The following is a 19,479-nucleotide window of genomic DNA, read 5'->3' as shown; positions in this document are numbered from 1 at the left end:
CATCGCCTGTTGTTTGGGAAGCAGTTCATTTGCAGGTGCGCAGGTACCGGCGCCGTGCCAGTGCTGCTGCTTTCTGCCCACGGCAGATGGGGCACAGGCTTGGCGTGCGCGGGGGGCCTGCCTAGCCTCCTCACCTCTGAGTACTCTGCTATTCCGCTTCTCTGCAGAGCCCTGTGTTAATGAGCGCATCTACACATGCATTCCCTCCGCCGTCCACACGCACACGGGCTCATTCCACACCGAGCGTCACATGAGTGGACGCCCAATGCCCATCTGACTCCTCAGTGCTTCCCCATGTGTGCTCAGCCCCTAGCAGCCTGGGAGTCCCACTCCATAAGCTTCTCCCCTTGACTCTGCTCAGAAACACGGACATGAAAGAACGCTAAGCCATGACCAGCATCCCGTGGTTTGTGGGTGTGTGCCAGGAATGGTGCCCCAGCTGCCGGGCTGGTGCCTTTACTTGGCTTTTCCACTCAAGGGCTGGCATTCAGCTTCACCTCTGACCTTTTTGCTGGTGAATTGGAGAGAAGCCTTTCTTGCCGGGAGTTGATCCTCAGATCTCAGCCTCCTGAGTAGCTAGGGGGTGACAGCATGAGGCCCTGGTGCCCGACAACCAGTTCATCTTAAAATACAGAACCTTTATTTCCCACTACATCAACCCAAATACACGTGTCATTTAACAGGGGAGCAGTGAAACGACTTGCTTGCAGGAAAACTTTTCCATCAACAAAGTCAATTCTTGAACACAGCATCTGTAACTCTAAAACCCAGCAGAGCCATGAACACAGGGCAGGAAAAGACTGGGTTGGATTTTTTTTTTCCTATCTTGTAAAACATTTGTAAGTGAGAGCACATTTATATTTACAGAATTTATGAAACCACCTGTTCAGAGAGAGGGTTTTTCACAGAGAGCTCCTCACTTGCAACCAAAAAGAATCCTGGCTCTGGTGAAAGCTGGCGAGCTCTCCTGGGTCAGCTAAACTGTTATTTCATGTTAAGAATTTCTCTTACGTGCTCCCAGGCCCATAGAATCCACATTTAGGAACCATTAGCGCTGCTCTGCCGGCTAAGAGCACCACAGCCGTAAAACCAACCTCCTGTTGTGTGTACAAGGCTCTCGTTCCCTTCTGCATGTTCACTGCTGTCCCTTTACGCAAACGTCAGTGCTAACATACTTAAGAAAAATACGCTGTGCAAGGATACACAGACTAAACGACTTGATTCAAAGCATCTCGGGGGGCCCTTGAAATGAAAGCCACCTGATGGTTAGGACGGCATTTTTCTTAGCAGTTAAAACAGTGTCATCCCAACTAATGTTGGGTAAAGCATCCTCAGCCATAATCTCAGTATTCACCAAGGCTGTCCAAAGGAAAGCGAAGTGTGTGGCCAAGTAGTAGGCTGTTAGCGCCTCAGTCCTCAATTTGGTTACTTAGCTCCTCCATTGGGAGTGAATTGGCTCATAGTGGCCTTCTGATCCTGGCCAGGCTGTGGCGGAGCTGGACTTGTTCGTGTGTCTGGCTCTGCTCCGCGCAGACTCTCATCCTCCAGCTAGCCAGCCTGGGCACAGGCAGGGCTCTGAGAAGACACTGGGAGTCCAACACCTCCCATTCCTCTGGTTGCATCAAGCTTGCTTCTGGCTGGTCAGGTGCAATCAGCGAGGGCTCTTTATAAAAGAACATGGATCTAGGGTGGGGTAAAAGCTTGGAGTCCCCAATCCACCTGCCCTCCCAGTCAGTCCCATCCTCATCTGGACAATACGTGTTGCTAGGAGCGTGACTTGCACGTTTCTCCCTAGTCTGACACACCTGTGGCTCTTCGTGTCCTCAGCCACCTGATTTTGACCCAGCTGCTCCTGCTCTGCCTCAAGTATTTGCACAGGTGCTAAATGCCAGCCATTAAGCACACTCCACGCCGGACTCTGCTTCTATTCAACTCCAAACCTCTGGAGTGAACTGCTTTTGTAGGAGACAAACCAATCAGGGTGATTTATTCTACCAAAAGTGACAGGAAGAGCCAGACTTGGTGACTTCAAGCATTCATGGTTGTAAAGCACACTGGGGAATGGCACACCTCGCTGTGAACCCGGGGTACCTACCTTAAATGAGCAGATTGTGTCTTGGCATGTTGAATGTCCCCTGGGGCATACCAGTTAGGCATTCTGCTGGGGACACGGTCAGTGCTGAGCCCGCAACACCGTCTACCAGTGTCTGTTCCTGCACAGGACTTCATACAAGTAGCCAAACATGGAGGCTCTTCTCAGCAGCCACGTTTCCCTTCTACACCCCTTCGGCAGCCAAGTAGGACAGGACATGACCGTTCAGAACGCAGGGTGCTGCCCAATCTCTGACAAGCTGCTCAGATTCGGGTCTCAGGGCTGCTCGCTGGAGCACGGGCTGGGCTTTGGAAAGGCACCATCTGACAGAGACCTGAGGCAGAGTGAACTCTTGTGGTCAAGACTGAGAGAGAACGGTAGAGAACAAGGTCCCTGATCTTGACATAACCTAGGTAGCACCGCACAAACCACCTGCAAAGTGTCACTGGCAGCCACAGCCCAAACCTTTGCACACAAGTCTTTGGGGGGAATTCTCAGATTCAAAGCAGAACTCCAGACGACACCCCAATGCAGACCACATGAGGTAAGCTGTCACATGCGGTGACATCAGAAGAGATGGTGACACACACCTTTCTTCTGATTCTTAAAAAAAAAAAAGTGTGGACACCAAGGCTGGAAGTCAGGGCCTCGTGCTCTTGCTTGGCTTTTTCACTCATGGCTGGCACACTACTATTTGAGCCATGCCTCCGGTTGCAGCTTTTCCTTGGTCTTGAATTTGTCTGCTGTAGTTGGTGTCGAACCTCAAGTCCTCCGATGCCAGTCTCTTGAGTAGCTAGGATTCTGGGCATGAGCTACTGGCACTGGGCCTTGGGTAATTCTCGCAGGAAGACAGGTTCAGGACACGTGGTCACCCCCTGGCATGGGGCTGGCTGCAGCATGGTGAGGCCTACAGCACTGAGCTCTGCATAAAGGGAGGGCCCGGCTCCCTGAGAGGCTGCTCAGCCCGAGCCGAAGTCAAGATGCCCAGGTAAAAGAGGGCTGCCACCTGGGGATGCACGGAGGGTCTGGGGTCCTGAGCCGCTGGCCTCTGCCCTCCTAAAGCTGAGCCTCATCCAATGAGGCAGGGGCAGGCTGGTGGGTGGGAGGGAGCTACTGAACAAGCTGCCGCGAGGTCTGGCGGGCACACAGACAGCTCATGTCTGAACACCCCAGATCCAGTCCTGCTCATTCTGGGGAGGGGAAGGACAGGGGGAGGCTGTAGCAGCCTCTCAGGATTCCACCATGAGTGGGGACAGGGCCACGCCCCAGCAGGTGCCCTGTCCTGTGGTAGACAGGACAGCCATCCGGCGACTGCATGATACCACGCGAGCACCATGGCTTTCCACCCAGGGGCTGCCAAATCACCCGAGTGACAGGCTTGTGAATTCCACCATGCTCCCCTCCACATCAGGCCAGACCAGACTAGTAGTAAATAACGTTTTATTTCCTGTACACAGGGCTAACAGCACACAGGTGGGGAGCACCGACCAGAAGCTGCTATAAATAGGCGAGGGGTGCCCAGGAGGCTGGCCAGGGGGAGCAGGCCTGGAAAGCCCCCTGGGCCTGCCGGGCTGCGCCCTGCGCCCTGCCCAGGGCGGGGCAGAGGGGAGGCTCCTCCGTGGGCCTGGGCCCCCACCCCCGCCCCGTCGGGGACACGGCAGGGCTGCCTTCCCCCTGACGCTGTCGCGCCCGGATAACTCAAAATCACCAGTCCTGACGCGGCTGCCCAGTGCACCGTCCACTCTGCCGAGCCGCCCGGCCTTGGGGTGCCGGCGGTGACCCCAGACTCCGGAGTGTGGATGTGGCGTGCGGGGGGCGGGTGCCAGGATCGGTGGAGGGGCGGGGGGGGGCCGGAGCTACAGCAGCTTGACGTAGTTCTGTGGAATGAGCCCCCTCTTGCCGTTCAGCGTCCCTTCCAGCCAGCCCGGCTCCCGGGAGGTTTGCACTGCAAAGGAACAGAAACTGCTTTTACCAGGAGGGACACGGGCCCAGGGGGCGTGGCCAGAGGGCGGTACGTGTGGGGGCGTGGCCAATGGAGGGCGTGGTCCTTGGTGGGCGGGACACACGGGGGCATGGCCAGTGACTATGGAGCATGGGAGGGCGTGGCCAGAGGGTGGGTGCGACATGAGGGCATGGCCAGTTGAGGGTGTGGTCTTTGGTGGGCGGGACGCATGTGGCGAGGTTGGTTGGTGAGCGTGGTTGGTTGGTGGGCGTGGCCATCTGAGAGCTGTGACTTCCAGTCAGTGCTGTGACCATCCATAGATGGCCTGGCCAGCACAGCGCCCACCTGTCCTCCGCACACTGAACTGTCTCTGCCCGGTTTCCATTTCTGGCCCCTTCTAAAGCACTATGCAAAGCTGCCTGGTGAACTTTCTAGAATGCACCTAACACACATCATTTCCTGCTTCAAGCCAAACCCAAGCTTCCTGTCGGTCCTGGTGTTCGGGGTCTGTTCTCGGCTCCAGCGGCCTTCTCATAGTTGGGACGTAGGACCTGAAACCAGGCCTGATGGAGGTCAGCAGGCCCTGTCTCCCCACTGACGTTGCCTCGTCCAGGAGATCGGCTTATGGTTGAAGTCCATGTCCCAAATACCCGTACTGATTGTTGCTTTCTGAGTTAACTACGATCACATGGTGTACACAAGAGCTGTCTGGCGTCTGACATTTCTAAGATTCCCCCCATGTTGGGAACAGATCTCAACACTGCTGGGCTGTGAGATCAACTTCCCAGAACAGTACCAAGCTAATTTTTAGAGTAGTCTACGTATTTGAAGGAGCAATTTGGTTCATGTTTGCTCCCATACTAAGGGAACCTCATGTCCCAGGTGCGACTAACACACAGCCTGAGCCTGCGGGAGCAGCTGCACCCCGACCGTACCCCGACCGTGGGCTGCGTCGCACAACCCAGCAGCCCTTGGTATGCAGCCACTTCCTCCTTGCCCAGAGGGTCTGTCAGCTGCGCAGCCCCCAGTAAAATGAGTTTCTAGGGTCCCCAGGCCCAGTAAAAAGGGTCTCTGGCAGGGACAGGAGCATCCGCTGCCCTGAGCCCACACAAACATGGCCCTCCCTGGTGGAGAATGAGGGCATTCCTCTCCCAGAACAACAGGAACAAATCTGCGGCTAGAAGCTCAAGTCAAGTGAAGTCTGGCACAGAGGGAGGGCACGGAGCAAGGATGGCCCACTGAGCGCCCCGTCCTTCCGGATGCTCTGGTTTCTAAATGCCCGGCTGTGCACATCCCAAACCACATAACTACCGACGGTGCAGCCTCAGGGTCACTCTGACCTGGCTCCGGCCTTCTCCAAAGGCCACTGAAAGTCAGAGGCTGGTTTCCTTTGTCGCACTGCAGGATCATGTGAGAATGCCAATTTCACAGAGATTCCAAATGTCTAAGTGACCGCAGGAAAAATGCCTTGGGTGTTTTAGGGACACCGACTCACTGCTGCTCTTCAGAAAGGGCGTGTTCCTGGAGACACGCCTGCAGGCTGAGCTGTAAATAGTGGCCTCTTGGAGCCCTGCCCAGATCCACAGAAGCTGAGGTCGTATGACCTGCCTGCTGTCTTGCTCCACATCAGGCTTCAGGAGGGAAGACTCCCCACAGCCATCGAAGGACGGCCATCGGCAGACACATACATGCTTTGGAGCCAGCTGAGATCAAGCATGCGCAGAAAGTGAAATGCCCACCTATGTGTGTAGGGAAGTGCTGTCAGTTCAGCAACGAGGCCTGTGTGAATGACAGGGCCTTGGGGGAGGGAGTAAGGCCCTGTAGAGACACCCTGGTTGCCCAGCTAGCAAGGCTAGACACAGCTGGACACCAGCACCACAGACACTGAGTGGAAGGTGGCTTGGCTGAAAATGTAAGGCTCATCGTGGCACAATGGCCAGCCACGGGTCCCACACAGCTCAAAGCGGTGCGCTCCAGCAGCCCCTCATGCCAGCCTGGCACAACATCAGTGTGGCAGACATCCTTATAGACTGGAGTGAAAGGCCTGGTACATAGAGAACCCCAGAACTCTGCCCAGGTCCCTCAGAAAGGGAGGAGCCATGGTCCGATCTCAGTGTTGGCAATGAATGGTCTGGCATTTGCCTTCAGAACCACACTAAGACCTGGCAAGTCTGACACATGTGTGTTTATGTGACTTACACACACACACGTGTCACTCCTTGTCTTTCAGGAAGCCTGGATGGCTTCTAAGCCTGGATGGGACCTAAGAGCTAGAGTTGAGCCCTGGGAGCGGACACTCCCAGCGGCCCCCTTTTCTCCCTCAGACTAGGGTTTGGTTTAGGCGCAGACTGCATTCCTCCGGCTCCATCCCCCAGCATGTGTTGTCACCTATTGAAGGGCTGGCCAGCAATGAGTTTAAAGCGAGCATTTGAACCAGTTCTGACCAGTGAGACACGGGAGCTGAGGAATTCGGACGAAAGTTCCAGTTCTAGAAACTTTCTCGTTACAGAAGAGGAGTGCTGGGGAAGAGCTCCCTTCGCGGGAGGAGCTGCGGCCACATCTGTCCCCAGCACCAGCCGGGGTCCAAGACCGCATGGAATACGTTGATCTTTGGTGACAGTTTTAGTTAATCAGCCCCGGAGCAGCTCATTTCAATGGATTATCATGTAAGCCCATTTCAGGCTGAGAGAGCCAATTGAGTCCATTTTTGTTACTTGCATCTTTATGCTACGCCTCTACCCAGGTCATTGTCTCACCAATACTACACAAGGATGTCAGAGGCTCAGTCACACAAAGTAAAACATTCTCCCCATTCCTTGAACAGGCGCATTTTAACATGCCCGTCTCAGCTCTCCTTCTGCCATCTGCCGCGCTGCCGTAGAACGGGCCTCCAGCAGGCTCTGCGCGGCCGCGGTGGCTGGACGGATGACATGAGGACAGAGGAACGATCCTGCTAACGCTCCAAAAGCAAAATTGCTCTCCCAAGTATCATTCTGTTGTGTGCACTGTGGTGTTGTTGCTTGTTTTCTCACGCTGGCAGCGCCTCTGGCTCTCAGGAGCACAGATCACACACACACACACACACACACACACACACACACACACACACACACACACACACACACACACACACACACACACACACACACACACCCCTACTCTAAGGCAGTAACTCACTCACTGAGACACAGTCCTCAGCTAAGCTGCGTTGATGCCAGCCTCCCATTCTGCCCCGCGTTGCTGCATTTTGGGGCTGATCAGCCGCGCCCTCCTCCAGCCCAGCACCCCGCTTCCCCAGAACTCTTTTGGGGAGCTCCACCCACACACCACATCACTGTTGCCACAGCAACTGGTGAATTTCATAATGAGCAGGTCTAGGGAGGGAAGAAACAGGGGTGGGGGGGTGGGGGGAGGGGGAGGGAGGGAGAGGGAGGGAGAGGGAGGGAGGGGGAAACACACAAAACCACAGGGGTGATGTGTGGAATATTTACCACAGGGGCGCTGTGTGGAATATTCAGTCAGGCAGAGGTCCTCAAGGCCCACGTGTGAATATTAAAGAACTCAAATGAAAACCCCCGCCATGATTCCAGTCAATGCCCACACACAGAGAGTCACGCCCAACTCCAGTCCACAGGTAGCGGGCGTGGGGCTCAACCCGGCACCGTGGTGCTCTGGGAGCCTCAAAGGGGGCAGCTCTCGGTCCCAGGGTGCCCCAGCACAGATGCGACCAGTGCCCACATGCCAGGGACTTCGCCACAAGGCTATGGGCAGTGATGAGGTCCCCAGGACGTCCCAGCACAGCCACGAGCCGTGACCGTGTCCCCTGTGGAGGTGTGACACATCCTGGTGTCACCACTCAGCACCACAAAGCTCCCACAAACTCACCGTCCTCGAAGATGGCTCCTATTTCAAACGACAGCTCGGAGCTGTGCTCCGCCTCGCAGGGGTACACGGCGCGGGCCTTCCGACTAATGCTGCGGGCGAAGGGCGAAGCAAGGCTTGAAGGACACTGCAACGTCTGGCAGCACACGAATCCCACCCACTTCTCACACCTCGCCTGTGTCAGCAGCAGGGCAAACTCCTCCGGAGAAGGGCACCCCAAGTCAGGGCAGAGAGCACCCCCTTTCATGGGAGTCAGCACCACCTCCACCCACATCCTGGCCGGCAAGTTTGCTGATGGCCACACCCTCTGCCCTCTACAGATCTTCTGCTCAGTAAGTGGCCGCAAGCACTCATGTTCCCCGTGCCCAGGCTGCCTTCCTTCCAATACAAAGAAGGTGTTCTATATGCACCGACAAAACAACGTTTTTCCAAAGTAACTGAGTCGATAACTGCACAGTCGCAGAAGAAGTAGCGGGTTCTGTGGGACTCGGCTGAGACCCGCCCCTGTGACACACACAGCAGTCCACGCTGCGGGTCTCTGGACTCCACGTCTGCAGATTCAACCGACACTGCAGTGGAAATATTCCAGTCCAAACTGCATCTGATTATCCAAGGTGTCCCGGTGCGTTTCCCACCCTCAAGACAGTGGAACAACTGTTTTACATGGTGTTAAATATTAGGTTATCTAGACATGACTGATACCATTGTGGGTTCTATGCGAGTGTTCTGCTATTTTATAGAAGGGATGGGACAGAAGGCGGATTGGCTTATAACTACATTATGACTGGCTTTTTACAAGTACACTTATTAGTGTATATTATTGCACCAAGTAAAGGGTTTCACTGCAGTGTCTCTAAACACTTATACTCAAATATACACACTGATCTTACGCCCTGTCAGTGTACAGAGCCTCTCTGTGTGTGCCATGATCGCCATCCACATCCTGCTCCACGCCACGTACCTTTCAGGAAGCTTGTCCACAAGAGAGGCAGCAGGAGAGATGGGGAAAGACGCGGACCTGGGTGAGGGAGGAGTCACAGCGGCATTGGCGCCTGGCGTGCTCTGAGACTGCTGGTTAAGCCACTGGACCATCGACGGCCGGGTCTGGCTTGGCCTAAGGAGGAAGTGTGAAGGACAGGATGAACAGGACAAGATCACAGAACACCACGTGCTCCACAGCCGACTATTGTGACCAGAGTGCAGCTCCCGTCGCTCCAGACCAGCACAGTCCTCTCCGAACCTCCCAAAGTGAGTCACCGCCCCACACCACACATACGATTTTACTTCTCCAGGTTGGTGGAGAATGCAATCTTATCTATCTGAGTAAGTGCAAAACACAGTGGCTACAACTTTCTAAGATACAGGTGCTCTTTGACTTACAATGGGAGTTGCAATCCGATAAACCCATGGTTAAGTCGAAAATACTGTGAAGAGTGTACCTCACCTCCTGAATATCCTAGCTGAACAACACTCCGCACCACAGCACACTAGCCGTTCCCGCTCGTTCCCAGGTGGCTGATGGGAGGTGGCTCTTAAATTACCTACCTCCAGGCTAAAATCAAAATGCAAAGCCTGGTCTCTACCAAAAGTAAAAATGTGTACCCTTCATCAAGTCCAAAACTCCTAACTGGAACCTCCCTAAGTTGGGGGACTCTCTGCATCCATTTCTTCTGTCCGTAGGAAAAGTTAACCACACAGCCTGTAGATGTCAAAGATCAAGACACATTAGTTTAACATTAAAAGCTCTTTCATCTGATCGCATATGTTTGAAAATGCAGGGGGGAAAAATGTCTCCTTCTGTAGGAAGGGCAAATGAGTTTGGGGGGGGGGAGAAGTCCATGGACATCAAGGATTTGTAGTGTCCTGAGCATTCCTTCATAGTTTCAATTTCTGAACAGCTGACAGGGTCAGTGGACCGGCAGACTCTGGAGGAGATGTAAAGCACACACATCTGCATCAATCTGGATTATTCAATTACCTTCCGACTGTGATATTCCAAATTCCTTTAAAAGCACAGTGTTGAAAGCTCATTTCTTTCCATTATTTTCCTAGCCCAGAGCTACTCTACACACTAGGCAGGTGATCTAGCACCCAGCCACACACAACCTCTCCATTCATTATTTCAACACATGGGTATTCATATACCAACTGTCTCCACCCTCGATTCACTCTATCCAGCCCAAACCAGTCTCCATGAGCATCGTTCTTATTCCTCCACAGTCCTCTGCGCTGTCCTCGACCCTTCTGTCCCAGACCCAATACCACAACTTCCCAGGTGCACCTCAAAATAGCACCCAAGTTCCGGTTCTCTGCCTCCATTCCCTTGGTGTCCAGGCTCTGGCCAGCGGCCAGCACCCAGCTCCAGGTGTGAGGCTGACTAATCTGCCTCCCCAGGAGCCCGAGCTCCTCCAGACGCCCACCAAAGAGCGCACCACTGCCCAGCACCTCCCTCTCTGCATGGCCATTCTCTCTTCTTCCAGGCTGCCCACTGCTTAGTCTGCTCAGGAGGCCAGAGACCTGCCCTGGGAGGGCAGGCTACAATCTGTTCATCTCTTAGGGTACCAACTGCTTCTCTTGGTGGCAAGATAAGGTCTTTAATCCTTTTTTAAATACTTTACAAAGCCACAGGAAGGGCAACCAAGGTAACGTGTATAAATCAGGTACATGAAATTCTCCATTACTGAACCGGTAGATATTTCACAGCGCAGGCTTCCTACGTTATCATCAGAACAGGAGGGAGGGGTTGGGATTACAAAATATTGTTCTCTGAAGAACTTATTTACAACTCCCCTATGTAGCCATTCATTTGGAAGGCACAGAACCTCTTTCACCCCGGAGCAAGAGGCCTATAAATCTAGAAACAATCTGAATCACCAGCTATGAAAGTGACTCTTCAGCAGAAAATGAACCTTTGAGGGTGTCTTAGGAATCAGAAAGGGAAAGAGAGGAAGGATCAGTTAAGCTCTGACAGGGAATTTAAGGGCACAGTTAGCCAAACAATTGCCATTTAATCTCCAGCAATTATTCAAGGTGTGGGGAGGGCGGGCAGTGGAGATGGTGGAGGGTGGGCTGTGGTATCACACCCCGTCCAGTCTGCCTGGTCATAAACAGCCGCGAGATTAAATGATGACCATATATCGGCTCAGAGGGAGGACAGCTGCAGGGTGAAGACAAACAATGTGACTAAATGTATAGGCCTTAAAAATAAAGCTCATAAATCATATTGCTATTCTACACTTAATCTTCCATTTTTCTCAAAAAAAAAAAAAAGACCTGTGTTTTGTTGGGTTTTTTTTGGTTGAGGAAGGGTGGAAAATACTCCTTGCTCTTGGAAAGGAAATTACTGAAACGGCAAATGCAAAAGGAAAGAGTCTATTGCTTAGTTAGGTTTTCTTCATCTTGTCCTAAATTCAAAACGAGCAATTCTGACCCAAGGTCAGGGTGGTGCCATTTGCCTTTTTCCCTCCCGTGTTCTTCCTGCTTAGCGAGTGTGTGTTACGCGATCGTGTACATGCTGTTTCATGCAGATAACCTTTCACACACACAGCACTTAGGTTTACACTGTTGTGTCTGTGTACCTGGGTTTTCCTCAGCTCGACACTTGTTTATTGTTTACAGTCCCAAATGGACACAAACTTGGTGAGCTGTAATATGCCTAAGTGGCCGCAAAACACAAGTCTTGAAACAGTGAGTGGAGGTGAAGCCTAAGACTGAGGAGAAATGGAAGGTCTGAGAAAGGCAACTGTGCTGGAAATGTGGCTTAGGAGATGGCGTTTTGCTCTTGTCTCATCTCTGGGAAAGAATGTGAGGGAGGCGGGAAATGGGTGAATGAATGTATTTACATCCCACACAACCAGGTTCACCTCTGACAGTGGAGGGAAGAAGTTGGTACAGTTCACAGCTAGCTCACTAAGGCACTGTCCAAGTGTGTGTGTGTGTTTGTGCGCGCGCGCGTGTGTGTGCGTGTGTGTGTGTGTGTGTGTGTGTTGGACTTGGGAGCTTGACCTCAGGGCCTAGGCACTCTTTGAGCTTTGTTGCTCAGGGCTAGCACTCTAGCACTTGTGCCACAACTCCACTTCCAAAAAAAACTGGAGTTGAGATGATCCTCTAATCTCAGCCTCCCGAGTAGCTAGGAAGGATGGGTATGAGCCACTAGCGCCCGGCTGTCCAATTTTTTTTGAAAGCAAATGAATGTAGATATGAGCTTTATTATAAAATATCTCCTCTTGCTTTCCAGGTTAATTTTTTCCTGCTTTTTTAAGTTACTATTTTTGTAAAGGATCAAAAAAATTTATTTTAGAAATTTAATTATTTTATAAAACATCATGCCAACATGTGTCAAAAAATATTAGAATATTAGCATACATACGTTGCATAATCTTGCACAAACTGGTTCACTGAGATCACCTTTCAGAGAATTTCTGGCATTCTATTTCCCATTTTTAATTTACAACATTTTTGAACTTGGACACCAGCAGCTTCCACCTATAATCCTAGCTACTCAAGAGACAGATCTGAGGTTCATGGTTCAAAGCCAGACTGGGCAGATAAACCTAAGAAATGCATCTTCAATGGACCAGCAGAAGAAACTGAAAATGGAGGTGGAGCTCAAGTGGGAGAGCGCTGCCAGCTAGGAACAGAAGACAGCTCAGCTCCCAGCCTGGCAATCAATGGAGGGGGAGAAGGGTCAAGAGAGAATTTTTTTTTTTTTTTTTTGATCCAGTAGTGGGGCCTGAGCTCTGGGCCTGGGCGCTGTCCCTCAGCTCTTCAGCTCAAGGCTAGCACTCTACCACCTGAGCCACAGCGACACTTCCAGCTTTTTTCTTTTTTGCTTATGTGGTGCTGAGGAATCGAACCCAGGGCCTCAGGCCTACAAGGCAAGCGCACTACCACTGAGCCACCTTCCCAGCCCCTGAGAATTTTTTTTTTTTTTATCAAAGGAAACAACAAGACTTTTAAGAATAGCAATTTTTCTCAACTTGGGCTTCAGGACAACCTGGGCACTTGGGTATCTGTGTGCCTAATGAATTAACCACCTCCCTCCTGGTCGAGACGCGTCTGTGTCTGTGTGCCAGGAGGCCGTTCTCTCTGGGTTCCTCATATTCTCTCACATCTATTGAATCCTTTGTTCTGGACTCTTCTGGAGAATACCTGTAGGTCTAATGGCCTTGGAAGGCAGAGATTACATTTTCCTGCTAATAACTAAAATTCTCTTCTAAGTAACTATTCAAAGAGGTTACAGTTCCATAACCCAGATTGTGAGTAGAATGCACCTTATACATCCCTTCCATTGTTTTCCCTCCCTTCTAATTACATAGTTGAATTTTTACATAATGTTCATTGATTAAAATGACTATATTTGCTCACCCTTCCTCCCTCCATTTATGAGTATCACTTCCTGGTATTCATTTTGTTAAACAGTTGGTTAGTTGTTCAGAGGAGTTACACCATCAACATCTTCCCATCAGTATACCATCCTTTAGTCAGTTTCTGTGGATATGCATAAAACCTTGTATATGTTATCACATATGGTTGTATTTTAGATCTAGCTTCCACATATGAGAGAAAACATGCACTGTTTGTTTCTCTGAGCCTGACTTACTTCACCGGGCATAATTCTTTCTAGGACCATTCATTTCCCTAAGACCGACATCCTATTCTTTCCATTGTTATGTATAAACCACATCTACTTGACCCACTCAGCCTTTGTAGGGCATCTGGGCTGTTTCCATAACTTGGCTATTGTGGGGAGTGCAGCAATGAACATGGATGTGCTAGTGTCTTTACCTTATCCCCACTTGTAAGGTTCTGGGTAGATGCCCACGAGTGGGAGACAGAGATGGTTTTTACTTATGAGAAAAGATTTGCGTCTTAAGGGTTTGGGATTCTCTCCTGTACTACGTCACACAGCACCTTTTGGGAAAGGAGACATTGAGAACTCGGGCCAGAAAATACTGACTCCTGAGGACTGGCGCTGACGTGGTTGGCGAGCAGTGCTTTGACTCTGGCTGGGAATTCTGTGTCTTTTTCCAGCATTCCTAAGCCCCTGGGGTGGGGGGAGAGGCAATAGCAGTCAGGCAGGGTAAAATTTCATATCCTTCCCCGTTCTTGACAGAATCTTCTTTGGGAGCCCCAAGGAAATAGTTCCTCGGGTGCTTTTGGTGTCTGCTGTGGCTCAAAGGAAAAGCCACCTGGAAGCTGTTGGGGGCCGTGAATGGGAAGCCCGGTGCGTTTGGCAGAGCATGATGAAATATGTCTCTACCACTTCTCAAGTTTCAATTTAAAAAAAAACTATTTTCCACCTCCCATGGCCCTTTTAACCAAGGACTTTTGATTGGTGAAACTGGTCTAAGTACAAAATACCAATCCTATTTAATAATGAGCTACTGACTGGTTACAAAATGTACCTAAGTGCCCACAAGTTTCTCGAAAGCAAAGTTGTGGTTTATAAAAATGGAGGAAAGAGTCAGCCCTTCCTGAAAAGCTCTGAAGCCACAGTCACCATAATGGGAATAAATTAAAGAGAACTACTGAAATACGTTCATTATCTTCCCAATGTAACATACTCAGCTGAAAGAGTCTTCAGTAGCAGGACTTGTGCATTTCCAGTGCGAAGAGACAACATCACACCAGCCTACCCTGAGCAGAACTGTGCCCTTTCCAAAGAGGAAAATAGAAACACGGGTGTTTCACTAAAAACACATGTAAATTTCAAACTGCTAACCCAGAAACACAATCCTGCAAATACACAAAGTGTCTGCCTGGCTATTCTCAGGGCAAGAAGTTTCCATGAGAACCTGGGGTATTGTGGGGGGTGAATTTGGGGAGAGACAGTAAAAGGCTGGGGGAGGAGAACACACGCACACAAACACACACACACGCACACGCACACGCACACAAACACACATGGGGGGAGAGGAAATTTTGCCTATCAAGAGAATCAACATTCTTGCCAACACTTTAGAGGAAGAGCCTATAGATTTCCTAGTGTTGAAAATTACAGGGCTGGGAAGGTGGTTCAGTGGTAGAGCGCTTGCCTTGCATGCCTGAGGCCCTGGGTTCGATTCCTCAGCACCACATAAGCAAAAAGACCAAAGCCAGAAGTGGCGTTGTGGCTCAAGTGGTAGAGTGCTAGCCTTGAGCTGAAGAGCTGAGGGACAGCGCCCAGGCCCAGAGTTCAGGCCCCATGACCAGAACCAAAAGAAAAAAAGAAAATCACACACACACACACACACACACACACACACACACACACACACACACACACACAGACACACACAGAAAACAAAGCAATGGCTGTATGGGTATAGTTTACTGTTTATTTTTATAGGATGTAACAGATCAGCAGTCCAGGCTACTTCTGATTCAAACTGTGATCCATCTTTTCCAGCACCGCACTCTGTGCTCTGTGCGTATGAAACATTCTGGCGTCAGAAGAGTACAAACACTGGAGAAAGGCGAGGGGAGCTAGCAAGGTGGATGTTGAGAACTCGCCCCGGCTGCAGAGAACTGCTGCATCTAGCAAGCATTTCTGGGGTGGCCCGGAAGGTCGGCTTTGGGCAGAGCCTCACTCCAGGCTCCAAATGCAGCTTAAAATTCAAAATGGCAAAGCAGGGGAAAGAGTGCCGAGCAATGCCTACTTATCTGGAATGAATAATCCCCCAAATACCAAGATACTTGGCTCTTTTCTGTACTAGAATCAAATCAAACGTCTGCACTGGAACAAAAGACCTTAAAACTTCATTCTGCAAGGTCTCCGGGAGCAGAATGTCACATTCACGACATCGTCTTTTCATGCCAATCCGGGAAACATATAGGGTAAGTCTAGACCAGCTGTCCTGGGCAAAGTGTCTGACAATGTCAATAAGCACAGAAGGAAATGGCATAGGTTTGTATTCTGTGGACATTTCTGCTCGAATAAAGGCCAGTTGTTCCACAGGAAGCACAGCAGGACAGAAAAGCAAACTCCTGAGACAGGTGAGTCGCCATAATCCACAGGCTAAGAGGAGGCCTTCGCACACGTACACACACACACACACACACACACACACACACACACACACACACACACACACACACACGTAGCTCTACCTTCATCCAACCATCACCAGGCAAGCTGTCCGGAAGGAGTGTCCGTGCCCAGCTGATGTGGCTTTCCCAGCATCCTCTTCACCGCCGCACACCGGGGATCGTAAGAGATACACCTGTGCACTCTCCCGCACTGCACTACGTCCCTTGACCTCGCTTGAGGCCGTGCGGGGGGAGAGCGGCGTGGTGACCCAGCACAGAGCTCACGCCCTCGAGTCTCCAGTGGCTCAACAGAATAGGCACAGAATGGCCAGAGGTGAGCACTGAGACGCCCGGGAGGAAGGCAGGACCACACGCCGGAGGCAAGCACGGGCTATGAGAAACCGTCATCACCCAAGTGGCAAGTGCATCAATCCCGCCGCCGCCGCACAGCTCCTGCTATTGGCTGGCTGTGCATCCTCTACACCATCCTCTTCGTAGGCTGCTGCTTCTGCTGCTGCTTTTTTTGAGGAAAAGGTCCTACTTTCTAGCTGCATCTCTGGGGACCAGTACACAGCAGGCGTACTGGTCAGTACCTGAGTCCACCACAACTGAACCTAACTTAAGCTCTCCTCAGGCAAAAGGAAAGAGGGTAACTTTACAGGCTGGGCCACTGTGGGGTTTAAATGAGATAGCAGGCGCAAAGCTCGCAGCAGTGAGTGGAGACCAGGAGGCATTCAATCAACAGAGTGGGGTCATTAGCTCTCTTTCCAAGCCTCTGGTTCTAAACCATCACAGACGATACAGTCTCTCACCGACAGACAGCAAGTAAGTTATGCCAGAGAGGAAATATTTCAAAGATACTAAGTGGATCTCACCATTTGCAAAAGTAAAACAAGGGTTGTCAAATGCAATATGGCGGCCTGGACTGAACAGTGAAAGAGCACTTGTAGGCAAACTGGTGAAGCTTTTATCAAGTCTGCAATTCAAACAAAACAACAACAATAACAACAAATAACACCAAAGGTACCAGGGCTCTAAAATGTTTCTATCTGGGGGCTGGCGGCTCACACCCGTCATTCTAGCTACTCAGGAGGCTGACATCTGAGGATCATGGTTCAAAGCCAGCTCAGACAGGAAAATCCATGGGACTCTTTCTAATTAACCACCAGAAAACCAGAAGTGGAGCTATGCCTCAAAGTGGGAGAGCACTAGCCTTGAGCAAAAGAGCTCAGGGACAGTACCCAGGCCCTGAGTTCAAGCCCCACAACCAACAACAACAAAAATAGTTTCTAGGAGACATAGGTCAGTGAAGTGTTTGAAGGAACTCCGTACTGTCTTTGTAAATGTATTCTACAACGGAAATAACAATAAAAATACTATTATTGCCAGTAGTGAGCTTGAACTCAGGACCTCATACTCTAAGCTGTTTTGCTCACAGTTGGTGCTCTACCTTTTGATCCATGCCTCTGGTCCATCATTTTGTCTGTTAATTGGAGATGAAGTCTTACAGATTTTTCTGCCCACATGCCTAACAGCATCTAAAACCCGTAAGGAAAACTTTTGATTGGCTCAGTGGCAAGAAAAGATGCATAAAAATGCACTTAAACATCACCCATAATACCTACTAAACAGCACTCAGTGTCACATGTCACATTCCTGAAACTGGGTTCTAAGAAATGTGGGCTTCCCCAAACACTTAAGTTTGGATTATGGATTAGCTGGAAGTCTACAGTCACGACATTCAGCTTTTCAAGCCAAGCCCCAAGGTCTCTAGAAACTACAATTCTTCCATCATTACAGGATAAAAGCAGCCATGGACAAAACAGGATTGAGTTAGCTATATTCCAATAAAACTTTATTTACAAAGAGACAGGCAGGTGTGGGCCACAGCTGTTCATCCTGGAATTAGCTGAGGATCCACAGCCCTGAGAAGGCCCGGCTTCCCCTCCTCCGTCTGCCCTGGCTTGGCAGCACAGGGCTCCCGGCATGTGCCTGGGGCTGGCCTGCAAACCCCCAGTGCTCTGCGGCATCAAAAGCCTCTTAAGACTGCAGGAGGGAGGCAGCCGGTCCACTGAGCTGCCTGTAAAAGCAGTGCCTTGCTCGCTCCTGATCACAGAATATGACTTGTGTGGGCAGAGAAAGGAAGCCAGGCTCTGAAGACATCCCCAGACCTTCGAGAAGCGCGACGGCCACACACACACTCAAGTCTTTGACCTGGGACATGCTGAGGCTGCTGACTGCAGTTCCTCCTTTAGCAAGGTAGGTCACCGCCATCTCATTCTCTGACTCCTTCCACAGTTCACTCCCAGGGCAAGCGTTCTTGGTTTTGCTTTAAAAGATCTTAGAATGACATCTCTGACCAATCTTCCCCTGGAAGAGACTCCATCATTCCTATTTTCCTTCTTTCCAGACAGCTGCTATGGAATCAGGTAAGAGGGCTGAACAGGAACAGTCTGGCTGAGCAGACGAGGAACTATAGCTTCATTTCAGAAAATTACAGGGCTCTAGAGGCCAGAGGACTGTAATTCTGCAGGGTCCCTGACAGGACATGGATTCTCCTGTAAGCATAGTAGCATGGCCACCACAGCTGCTCTGTCAAGGAAAACCCTGCAGTTACTTAGCAAGCTGACTGGTGGGTTAGCTTCCATCCTGCTCAGACTGATTTCCAGTTTGGCTGGGTCCCAGGGAGTTCCCACACTTTGTCTGTGGAATACCTCAGGTCCTGTCCTGCTGTAGGGGTGGGGGGGTGGAGGGGGGTTGCAGTAAACAGGCCTCCAGGGCCTATCAGAAACAACACAAGTTCAGGCCAACATATCCAGGGCTTCATGTTCCCCAGCTATGTGGTAAGTAGATTATGAAACTGACGAACCAGGAAGTTGGGGGTCAAGGTAAACTAGAAGATCAAATTAGCTTCTCTGGGGGATGGAAAATCCCAGCAGGTGGCCTGTGACTGGCTATCTTGAAGGGTGGACGTTATTTTTCTTCTTTTACATGGATAATCTTGCTAAGCCTCGCTTTGCTTAAATCACTTATGTAAGGTCTCTTCAGATTTTAAGAAGCAGAATGAGGGTGCCAAGCCAGGCGTGTTTGAGTACAAAAATCAATGCTTTGCCTGGCTAAACCGTCTCCCACTCAGCGAGAAAGAGGGCTCAGGAGACCCAGCCTTGTTGAGGTTTTGGAGGTTCAGCGCACGAACAGGAAACTATAAATTCCAACAATGGCAGTAAAGTAAGAAAATCGTTAACAACCAAAGCCAATGAAGAGGAAAAGCAAAATTAAAGCAAGATGAATGCAAGATTTAATTAATTGTGAAGTCTTAAGTAGTTAAAAAAAAAGCTACAAAATTCAAACGCGTCTTTTTTAGAAAATCAATTTTTTTCATTAAGTCAATTTTATGTCCATGTCATACAAATAATCCACATTGTGAAGTTATTTAAAAAAAAAAAAACACCCACTACCAAATTTCAGAACCTGGAGTTATAACACAGCAAAGCAGTGCGTGATTTGGCCACATGTAAGCCCACAATATAAATACCAAAATTACCCCCAACAA

The 19,479-nt window shown here is 50.4% G+C and overlaps 1 protein-coding gene across 2 annotated transcripts in view; it reads right to left on the bottom strand.

The window, feature by feature from the left end:
• Positions 1 to 3,515: 3,515 nt before the first annotated feature.
• Arhgap10 (Rho GTPase activating protein 10) overlaps positions 3,516 to 19,479 on the bottom strand; it is a 213,656-nt gene continuing 197,692 nt past the window's right edge. For both annotated transcript variants that reach the window (XM_070022178.1, XM_070022177.1), the window contains exons 21-23: positions 8,878 to 9,030; positions 7,920 to 8,008; positions 3,516 to 4,037 (exon numbers count right to left, since the gene is read on the bottom strand). In XM_070022178.1, coding sequence (XP_069878279.1) covers positions 3,949 to 4,037; positions 7,920 to 8,008; positions 8,878 to 9,030 — 331 coding nt within the window. In that variant the 3' untranslated portion in view covers positions 3,516 to 3,948. The remainder of the gene's footprint in view (positions 4,038 to 7,919; positions 8,009 to 8,877; positions 9,031 to 19,479) is intronic.

Source organism: Dipodomys merriami, unplaced genomic scaffold (genome assembly GCF_024711535.1).
Source record: "Dipodomys merriami isolate MVZ:Mamm:240054 unplaced genomic scaffold, mDipMer1.0.p SCAF_15, whole genome shotgun sequence".
Lineage (NCBI taxonomy): Eukaryota > Metazoa > Chordata > Mammalia > Rodentia > Heteromyidae > Dipodomys > Dipodomys merriami.
Note: the sequence above shows the minus strand (reverse complement) of the source record. Positions and strands in the feature narration are given on the sequence as shown.